This window comes from Nannospalax galili, unplaced genomic scaffold (genome assembly GCF_000622305.1).
Source record: "Nannospalax galili isolate Female #2095 unplaced genomic scaffold, S.galili_v1.0 scaffold800, whole genome shotgun sequence".
NCBI lineage: Eukaryota > Metazoa > Chordata > Mammalia > Rodentia > Spalacidae > Nannospalax > Nannospalax galili.
Window position 1 is genome coordinate 3,176,774 of NW_008347125.1, and position 10,757 is coordinate 3,187,530.

General features: G+C 46.0%; 1 protein-coding gene and 1 pseudogene across 1 annotated transcript in view; one reads left to right on the forward strand and one right to left on the reverse strand.

The window, feature by feature from the left end:
• The window catches only part of Scarb2 (scavenger receptor class B member 2), a 62,677-nt gene extending 55,128 nt beyond the window's left edge, over positions 1 to 7,549 (reverse strand). Inside the window, exon 1 of the mRNA XM_008843536.3 lies at positions 7,143 to 7,549. Coding sequence (XP_008841758.1) covers positions 7,143 to 7,259 — 117 coding nt within the window. The 5' untranslated portion in view covers positions 7,260 to 7,549. The remainder of the gene's footprint in view (positions 1 to 7,142) is intronic.
• Positions 7,550 to 7,574: 25 nt separating this feature from the next.
• Positions 7,575 to 10,757, forward strand: part of LOC103742483 — a 10,470-nt pseudogene continuing 7,287 nt past the window's right edge.

Here is a 10,757-nt window from a genome sequence, read left to right on the forward strand (position 1 = left end):
AACTCACTATGCAGACCAGGCTGGCCTTGAACTCACAGAGATCCGCCTGCCTCTGCCTCCCGAGTGATGGGATTAAAGGCATGCGCCGCCACGCCCGGCTGGTTTTAATTTCTAATACTGTGAACATCAATAGACACAACCCACAAAAACAAACGTTCTTTGGGGTCCTCAATAATTTTTTAGTGTAAAGAGACCAGAAGCTAAGAAGTTTGAAGTGGATTATTTGTTTATAAGGGTAGGAACCCTGTTTTGTTTACTGTTACATGCATAGCTCTTAGCACCCTGTGTCACATTCTGTTAGCATTTGCTTAACAAATGAATGAACACCAAAACACATACCAAAAGTACTTTTAGAAACAACAAGCAAACTGCTGGGGTATAGTAGCACATGCATGTAATATGCACCTGAGAGGTGGAAGCAGGAGGGATCAGGAGGAATCTGAGGACATCCTCAGTTACATAGTGAGTCTGAGGCCAGCCTAGGCTACATGAGACCCTGTCTCAATAAACACAGAGAGAAAGACAGACAGACTTAGGACAGCCTTTTTTTCCCCTTAGTTGCTGTTTTCAATTAGTTACTAGCTTAACTTAAAACAGCCCCTTCCTTAGTATAATTGTATTTACATATTTTGATGATATGGGTCACAAATGTCTTTTCACTTGGCTAACACCCCATATTTTCATTAATGAGCTTATTTATTTCCACCTGCTGACTTCTCTGTGAAATAAGCAAATGTCTAGCAGAACAGATGGCCCTTTGGCTGTGGCCTGACAGAATGAAATCCTGTACTTTATTGAACAGTAAAGCAAAGTCACTTCTACAGGAAAGAACCTCCTTGCCCCCATATTTCCTTTAATGTAAATGCGCAGAATAGTAGGGGTGTTAGTAGTAACATCCTCTAGCAGAATTCCCATCTCAAAGAATGGGTGAGTAGTGTCTAAAAAGCATCACAATGCACATACTGGTAGGGATTTGGTTATCAGCTCCTTAACCTGGTCCAGGGTTCCTAATGAGCCTGATTCCATAGGTCTGGGTAAGGTCTGCATCCTCTACACCTCCAGAAGAGATGTTTGTTGATGCATCTCCCAGGAGTCCAAGGACAATGCTGAGAACTACTGGTCTATTCTGATGTCCTCATTGTTAATTATGAATACACTTGTGGTCAGAAAGGATTATAGAAGGAAGCATGCTATGATTGTGCTATCACAAGATCATGTTTTAAAAATCCAGGGAGAGGAGAATTCTGCTTAAGAATCAAGAATCCTTTAAGGAAATTAATGACACTGCTGGTTTATAGCACTCCGAGTTCTGTCTGTGCCAAGTCAATCACATTGCTGCTATGAACTTGCAAAGGAGAAACGAAGAGACGAAGAGACGAAGAGATGGAGAGACTAAGAGACAAGCGTGCCGTGGGAGGCCCAGCAGCTGGAAAGCCACAGAGGTGGGGCCGGGAAGTCCCAGCCAGTAAACAGCCAGGATAGATGAGTAATCACAGGAAGCTGCTTGCTGCAGAGGGAAGGGTAGGCGGTTCCTGCTGACTGTCCAGTTTCTATTGCCTCTCCCGAGGTTTGACTGTGCTGTTTCTCACTCTTTGGTTTCTAAGACCTTCCCCTTCCAGCTTAAAAAAAGGAAAAATCCTCTTGCTTGAGCTAGCCTGAAGGGGTCTCAGTGCCTCAAAGAGTATGGCTCTTCTTCAAGGCCTTGACGTGGCTGATGATGTAGTTATGTGAGGACAATATGGGATAAAGTAGGGCTGGGAGGTGGCCACAGAACTTATTGTCCAAACTAGAAACCTTTTGGAGGCAGAAGATGCTAGCATTTATACCAGAGCAGCATAAACCAGGGACAGTGATCCCAGGAATTTGGAATGTAGTCATCTCTAAGGTGGGAAAAACGGACTCAGTAACAAGAGACCCTTGTACCCTTACGTCTATCCCTAACTCTTCCTTTGAAGGTAAGGGACTTACCTTCCCTTACCTCAGCTTTCTTGAATAATAACAACAACAACAACAACAACAATCTTAGACTAGAGTCTAAGCCTTCTTAACTTTGGGGCAGGGGCCTTGTCTTGTTTACTGTTATTTTTATGGCTCTTGGTAATAAGTCCTCCTCTTCCTCCTTCTCCTCCTCCTCTTCCTCCTTCTCCCCTTCCTCCTTTTCCTCCTCCTCCTCCCCATCTTCCTACTCCATCTTTTCTTCTTTTTCATGGTATTGGGGATCAAATCTAGGGTCTTGCCCATGCCAAGCGACCATTCTACCACTGAGCTATAGCCCCAGTTCATTTTTTAAAAGTATAGCAAGCATTAAGTCTTAACTTTGAATGGAGGCAACTCAGGAAATGAGGTCGATATGCAAGCAAGCACCCTTTTGGATTATATATAGTTAGCTTTGATGTAGCTCAGTGGTAGACAGCTTGCCTGGCATGTGGAAGAACCTGGGTTTGTTTCCCAGCAAGAAAATAAAATAAAGACATGAGACAACAGGCATTTGTGATGTACCTACAGTGTATCAGGCACTGTTAGGTGTCAAGATAATTGATTGGACTATGGAATTAATACATTAAAATCTGTCATCCCAAGAACTCGGCATGGTGGTGCATACCTTTAATCTCAACATTCAGGCCAGGCCCAGCAAGTCTGTGTTCTGTAACAGGAGCTCCTTTGAATTTGTCCTGACTTTTGCCTTTCCAGCCTTCCATAATCCTTTGGTTGATGGAACCCATGAATATGGTTAAGGTGGTTAACTGCAAGATCTTTCTTTGATTTGCAGCAGGAGATCAAGATCCAAGATCTACTGGTAAGTTCTAGAGAAGACCCAGGACCTACCTGATAAAGACCCTGCCCAGCCTGCTGCCTTTGCCACACCTCCTTTCCTTCCCATAAAAGCCTCCGAGATAGACCTCTAAGGAGCTAGCCCCCCTAACTTCTTCAAGGCTGGCTTTGAATAAACTTGATTACTTTCTACTAACTCTTATCTCTAAATTTTGTTCCTGTCAAGTAGCAGACAGCCAGGACACTTGATTCTAGTAACAGTTCCTTCCACTAATTTCAGTGATCCGAATAAGAGTCTCACTTCAATCTACTCTGGTCACTCAAGAGCTCAAGGACAAAGATTACTTGAGATAAATTCTTTTTCCTTTATTTTTTCCCCTGTGTTGTGTATATGTTTACATGTGTGTGCAGCTGTGTGTGGATATGAGATTGCGGTTGTGTTTGCACATGTATGGGTGTCTTCTTCAATTGCTTCTTCATATAAGGAAGCAATGTTAGAATCCAGCTGTGGCTCAGGTCACAATATTTTGTAGCAGTCCCTCCCTGTCCCCCAGTACCCCAATCCCCCCATTGAGTCTCTGAGTCCCTAGCTAACAGACTTCCCAGAGCCAGTGACTTTTACCTGGGAAGTCAGTTGACATCATAGGGGGTATTGGTGGCTACATATTCTGCTCCCCACCCCCTTAACCTCTCCCTTCTTCAGAAAGGTGTAAAAACAGAGCCCACTTCTGCCACATGGGCTCTGATTCCTCTCTTCAGAGCCCCACCATGCTGTCCATCTCTGGTGCTCTAGGGTCTGAATTCTGTTCAGAGCACCAGCCATGATGTTACCTCTCTGAACATGCATTAATTCATTACCCAGTAATCTGTCTCAGTATCCTCCTAAAGAGCCCCCTCTGAAACCTTTCACTCCACTTTATTTATTTATTTTTATTTATTTATTTATTTTTTGAGACAGGGTCTCTCACTGAACCTAGAATTCACCAGTTGGCTAGACTGGCTGGCTAGAAGCCCTGGAGATCTTGCTTCTGTTTCTCCAGCACTGGGGTAACAGGTACACGCAGCTCAATCTGGCTTTTCAAATGGGACCTGAACTCAGGTCCTCTTGTTTGTGTGGCAAGCATTTTACCAGCTAAGCCATCCCCCTAGCCCTAAGATAAATTCTTTTTATTTTAAAATTTTAAATTAATTTGTTTTTTATGTGTATGTGTGTTTTGCTTACCTTTATGCAAGTGCACCACATGCATGCGAGGCCTGTGGAGGTCAGAGAAGGGAGTCAGATCCCCTGGAACTGAGGTTTTAGACAGTTGTTAGCCACTATGTGAGTGCTTGGGGATTGAACTTTGGTCCTCTGCAAGAGTAGCCAGTGCTCTTAACCACTGAGCCACCTCTCTGTCCTGAGATAAATTCTTAGAACAATTATTTTACTGAACTTCCCATGACTGGCCAAGTGTACACATTTGAATCTCACCCCTTTTCTTCCTCCTCTTTTTGATGGTATACACAAGCTGGGCTCAGGCAATCTTCCAATAAAAACAGTAAGAACTGGCAGCATAGAGTGGATTATCTTACAAATACACTAAGTCAACTTATTAACAAATTGTTGCACAGTCATAGTAATGGAAATGATGGCTGCCACACGCTGAATACCTGGACCTCGATGTCTAAATGCTCACACTTAGTCCCACAACAGTACACAAGTAGAGGCAGATTCAGGTTCTATGGGTCCTGAAGCTTATGCTATTTGAGGGCCCCTTTCTAGAAGGAAAGGTTTGGACACAGAATTAAACACAGTGCTTTGGAAGGGCTTATGCAAGTGAGGGACACAAAGCTTAAGCGTCATGAGCTTCATGCACCATCATGCCCAACATGGCTAAAGTTTCCCATCCTCACTTTTACAGGTAATGAAATTGAGGCTCAGAGAACTTAAGTAACTTGCCCAAGGTCAAAGCTTGAAAATGGCACATTTAGGATCTGAACACAAAGTGTCTGACTCCTAATCTCACTGAGTGGTGTCTCAGTGAGAATAAACTGCTAGACTGGAGAGATGACTCAGTAAAGAGCACTTCTATTCTTGCAGAGGACTAGAATCTGGTTCCCAGTACCCATGTCGGGTGGTTCACAACAGCCTGTAACTCTAGTTCCAATAGATCTAACACCCTCTTCTGGCTTCCAAGAGCATAGCACTCATATATACATACCTATACACTGACACACACACACACATATAATTAAATTTTTTTTTAAAAAAAAAAATCCAAAAACCCAAAAATAAAATTGCTATCATTATTAAACACTAACTATATCCCTGGAAAAACCTTACCTTTGCTTAGCAATTCTTATACTATTTCTATATACCTTAGTCATTATTATCCACACTTAAGACAGAGAAACATGAATCAAAAAAATTTATGCGCTAGGGCTGTAGAGTGCTTTCCTAAAATGCACAAAACCCTGGTTTGATTACAGCACCACATAAATTTGGTGTAGTGGAATATACCTGTAATCCTAGCACTCAAGAGGTGGAGGCAAGAGGATCAGGACGCCAAGGACATCCTCAGCTATGTAGTGAGTTTGAGGCCAGGTGGGCTAGAGACCCAGGGCCCCCCTGCCAAAAAAAAAGATTAAAGAGAGTCAGGCATGGTGGTACAGGCTTGTGATCACAACAGAGCTGTGAGTTCAAATCCAGCTTGGGCTACCTAGTGAGACATCCTGCCTCAAAAGGAAAATTAAAAGAAAGCAAGGTTAAGTAACACGGAGACTCTACAGATTACAAGGAAAGTGCATTTCATGACCTTTGGTTGGCATATCGGCAAATCTATCTGCCAAAACTAACCCAGTTCTTTCCTGTCAGACACCACTTAGTGCACTGGTCAGTACCTGGGTTTGGGAGGCTCTGAAAGTCCCTTGTACTGTAACTTATCAGTCAGAGGCCATTCCCTATGGAGAAAACCACTTGTAAAGATCAGCATCACTCAGACCCCTCATATGAAGCTGCTTCCCCAACTACCACTTCCTGGATGAAATTAGACATTGTAGAGAATCTGATGCCCCTAAAGCAGCCTCTTAAAGTCATACAAGAAAGTTCACATATTGACTGTTGCATAACTTAACTCAAATCACCAAGTGAGAATCTAAGATTCACCACAGATTTGGATGTGGGGAGTAAAGATTCTGTTTACTTTCCCTCTAGCACATGTGCTCAGAGCAACAATGGTCTTTGAGAAGGCTCAGACAGTGGGCCTGGTCTTCCCTTGGCAATGTGAATTCCTTAAAACATCAATGAAGCTTTGCCTTGCTATTTTTTAAAGTTATCTTTAATTGCCATATTCCAAGTAACTGGTTACTTTTGGAGACTTCCATTTGGGAACTTGAACTGTTGCCACTTGGCATAAGGTAACTAAGTTTCCTAGCCAGGAATACAGTGACTCTAAGTCTGCCAGGCCTGGGCTTTTGTACCTAGTGCTAAGGAGAAAGGCTAAATCCCTGACTTATTTATTTTCACAGGAAAAAGTGATCCCAGTAATTCTCTCCTGTTCCTCCTTCCACAGGGCTTGGTGGATGTGGGTGAAAGGGCAGGAGAAAGGAAGGACTAGGGGAGTCTGAGGATGAAGAACTTGTCTACATGACCAGCTCTGCAACCCCGATCATCTCCCGGGGAAGGCAGGTCCAGATTCTTTGGGGGACCTAAAGGCACCCAGGTAATGGCTGAGACTAGGAAGGTGGAAGGTGGGAACAGGCTGTTGGTGCACAACACGGTGCTAACCAAGACTGCGCTGGATCAAATATCACCCAGTCCAAAAGCCTGACCTGTTCACCTGCCGCCCTACCGGCCCAGGAAGGCAGGAACACAATAGACCTCCCACCCACTTCTCAACCCCAGCCCTACACCGCTTCAAAGGCTGGGCGGACGTCCAAGAAAACCTACGTCTGCTGCGGTGGCTTTCATGTGTTTCCATTTCCTTACGAAGTCGGGGGTGGGGGTGGGGGGGTTCAACCGAGATTGGGATGGGGAGAAAGGCAAATGGAAGAAAGTAAATGAAAGGCATTTTAATAAGTCAAGGTCTGTAGGCTTGCTGGTTACTTCAAGGGAGTATTCATCTCCAGGCCTTCCCATCCTAACCAATCCAAGGAAGACGAGGAGGGAAGGAGGGCTCCGGACTGCAGGGGCTGCGCCAGTGCAGGGCTCCCCAACAGGGTCCACAGTAGGAGGGTGGCAGGGACATACGAGACACACACACACACACACACACACACACACACACACACACACAAGAGCGCACACAGGGGGGGGGGGAGGGACAAACGAGACACACACACACACACACACACACACACACACACACACACACAAGCCTGGCCCACCTCACCTTCTCGATCGTCTGGTCCACCGCCTTCTGGAAGACCCGAGCCACTAGCAGCGTGACACTGGTCACCAGCAACAGCAGGGACAGAGTTCCCGCCGTGTAGAAGCAGCATCTGCCCATGCTGCGCGCGTTTCAGGGCCGAACCCGGCCTCTCCAGCCAGAGACTCTAGTGGGAAGGAGCAGCCGCTAGGGCCGCGCAGCAGCCTCCCAAAGCCCCGGGGCCGGCGGCTCCCGCGCCCTCCCGGTGCCGGGCTAGGCGCGCAGCTCTGGACTCGGAGCTCCGCAATCGCGGGTGAAGGAGCCGGTTGGGTTTCGCTTTCCTAGGCTGGAGTAACTGGGGAGGTGGAGGGAGAGCAGAGCTCTGTCGGTGGGGTTTGCCTGCAGCCCGGGCGACTGCGCAGGGAAGCGGGCGGGGCGGGGCGGAGGCCTCCAGTCATGTGCCCTGCAGCCGCGGCTGCGATTCGGCCCGCGCCAGCAGCCGCGGGTGCCCCGGCCACCCCGCGCAACGCCCGCGCCCTCCCGCCGCAGGCCCCGCGGACCTCCCGGGAACCGAAATGGTCGTTCTCGGCTCGCTCATCCGCTTTATTGCTTTGATAGATACGTGCTGAGGGCCAAGCCCTGGGGACGAAGGACCTGACATTCCCCTTGTTCTAGGGGAGCTCCGGGGTTAGGATGCAGTCACAGAAATTTTAGCACAGAATAACGAGTTCTAATGCAACCAGCAAGCCTGAGAGCTCTGCCCAGTTGACTTAGGATGTGTAAGAACCGGGAGGCCGGGGGTGGGGGTAGTTTCACAGGTATTAAGACAAAGGTGTTGGGAGTGAAGGCAAAACTCTCCTATTGACTAGTTGACTAGGCTCAAGTGTGTAGGGGATGGAGTTGAGGATGTCTAACCCTCGGAGATCTGATTAGAAAGGCTCTTTGTTTCCTGCAGAAGGGAGTCAGCGAGAACAGGTGTCTGTTGTCTGCTTTGCTCACCATTATGCCCAGGCACCCACACCAGGGTGTGCGCACAGTAACGACTCAGTAAATGTTAGTTGAAGAAGGGTTTGTTCCATGCCACGCCTTTCCTAGTGCTTCCCAGGCTGGTTAATACCCACAGCAGCCCTAGGATTAAGGCTTGGTTGTCCCAGTCTTCAGAGCTGATGCTGAGAAAAGTACTGCACAGATTTATGAGGGCACACTGGAACTGGGATGCATGTGTGATTTCTGTAATGGGAAGAGGCAAGGAAGGAAGGCTAGTTGTGTGGACAGTGCCAGACACTACACTGATGTCTAGCAAGTTCAGCAAAGCCATGGGAGAAGGGTGGTCCTTGAGCCAAATTGGCATGTCCCCAAATTCTGACATCAGAGACAGAGGCCTGCTATAATATCCCTGCTGGGCTTAGTCATGGGCTGGGAGCAGCCTCAAGATCTTCTTCATCAACCAGGGGATAAACATCCATGGATAGATTTCAGCAGTGCTCCACAGACGAGACAGAGCCCGGTCATTTACACCATCTATAGGGGAAGATATGGGAAGTTCATTTTCCTGGCCAGTCTGCTCTCCTTATCGTTAAGGGTTCAACCAGCCATGACAAAAAACATAAGCTTGGCATTGGAGGACAGCCCGCTCTACATAGGGAGACTCTGTCTCCAAAAGAAAGAAAATATTCACTGTTGCATCTGTACTGAATATGCTTAATTTCTTGTCATTAATCCCTTAAATGAGGCAATATAATGACTATTTATAGAGCATTTACATTGTATTAGGAATTCTAAGTAATCTAGGAATGATTTAAAGTATAAGGGAAGACGTGTATAGGTTCTATGCAAACTATGCCATGTCCCTTTTTAAATTTTGTTTTTTACTATACCATTTTCTTTTGTTTCCTTTCTTGCTTGCTTGCTTGCTTGTACTTTCCTGACCTACAACTCCGTAAGTGGGAGGCTGACCTTTGACTTCTGAACCTCTCTCCTCCACCTGCAGAGTTCTGGGATTCCAGGTGTGTGTCAACATGCCCAGTTTATACAATGCTAGGGATTGACCCCAGGTCATGCACACCCTACCAGTCAGCAAGCCAGCCCTGCTGGGCCATTTTCTGTAAGAGAGTTGAGCAATTGGGGGAGTCTTAGAACCAATCTCTTGTGGATTCTGTGAGACATACCATTTTACTTATAAGAAATCTGGGCCCTAAAGAATTAAGTAACTAATCAGGTTCAACCGGTTGCTGAATGGTCTGCTTTGCCTGAAGCAATGTATAGGGCTGTGGCCCCCAGAGCCCTTGCTTTTTCTACTCTGTGACACTGAGAATCTGGAGACAGGAACCAGGGGGCTTTGCTGAGGACTGGGTGAGGTGGAATGATGGAATGAGAATGGTGACAAGTTCTTTGCCACTCCATTGAAGAAACTGACTCTGCCTTCTCTTGATTTGCTGGTGGACATAGTGATCTGTTAAACCAATAGGACATGGCAGAAATGACCATACCTTGTAACAGCCACTTTAGATTCCAGGTGTCTAAACAACTTTGCTCTGTGCCCTGGTTTGCCTAAAAGGGTCATGCTAGTCCCACTGCCCTCCCTTGCTCACTTCCCAGGCATTAGTTGGGATTTTGCTGCAATTTACATCTGTCTTTTCCTTCCCTAGCTAGGAAGAAAATATTGTTAACTTGCCAGCATAAGTGACTGGCACTCACAAATTAACTAACTCATCTCCTCTGTTGTTAAATACTTATATTCGTTCCATAATATATCTGTCATAAGTAGTGCTGCTCTAAATATTGCTGTGTATCTCTGTGATGTGTTGATTTGGAGTCCTTTGGGTTAATACCCAGTGATGTTGTTGGGTCATGTGGTAGTAAATCTTGTTTTTAGGGTTTTGCTTGTTTGTTTGGGGGTGTTTTTTGTTTTGGTTTGGTTTGGTTTTGTTTGGGTTTGGCTTCAGTTTTTGAGACAGGGTCTCATTGTATAGCCTTGGCTGACCTGGAACTTGGTGTGTAGACCAGGCTGACTTCAAACTTACAAAGATCTGCTTGCCTTTGCCTCCTAAGTGCTGGGCTTAAAGGCATGCACTAACATGCCTTTTTTTTTTTTTTGGTCTTTTTTTGAGACAGGGTCTCCCTGTATCCCCAGCTGGCCTGCTATGTAGACCAGGCTGGTCTTGAACTCACAAAGATCCTCTAGCCTCTGCCTCCCGAGTGCTGGGATTAAGGCATGCGCCACCATGCCTGGCTTATGTCCAGCTTTTTTAAGTTTTTTTTTTAGAATCTTATAATACTGGTTTCCATGGCAGCTGGATCAGTTTACATTCCCACCAGCAGTGTAAGGTTCCCTTTATCCACATCCTTGCCATCAGCTGTAATGTTTTCTTAATGACTGCTATTCTGACTAGGGTAAGACAGAATCCAGTGTCATTTTAATTTTTATTTCTCTGATGGCCATTGAGGTTAAACCTTTTTTATGTGCTTATAGATCACTTGTATTTCATCTTTTTTTTTTAAAGACAAGGTCTCACTGGGTAACCCTGGCAGGCCCTGAGCTAGGGTTAGAGGCCTATGACTCTCGAGTGCTAGGATTAAAGGCATGCACCACCATACATGGCCCTGTATTAATTTTTTTGGGGGGGGGGGGGGAACACC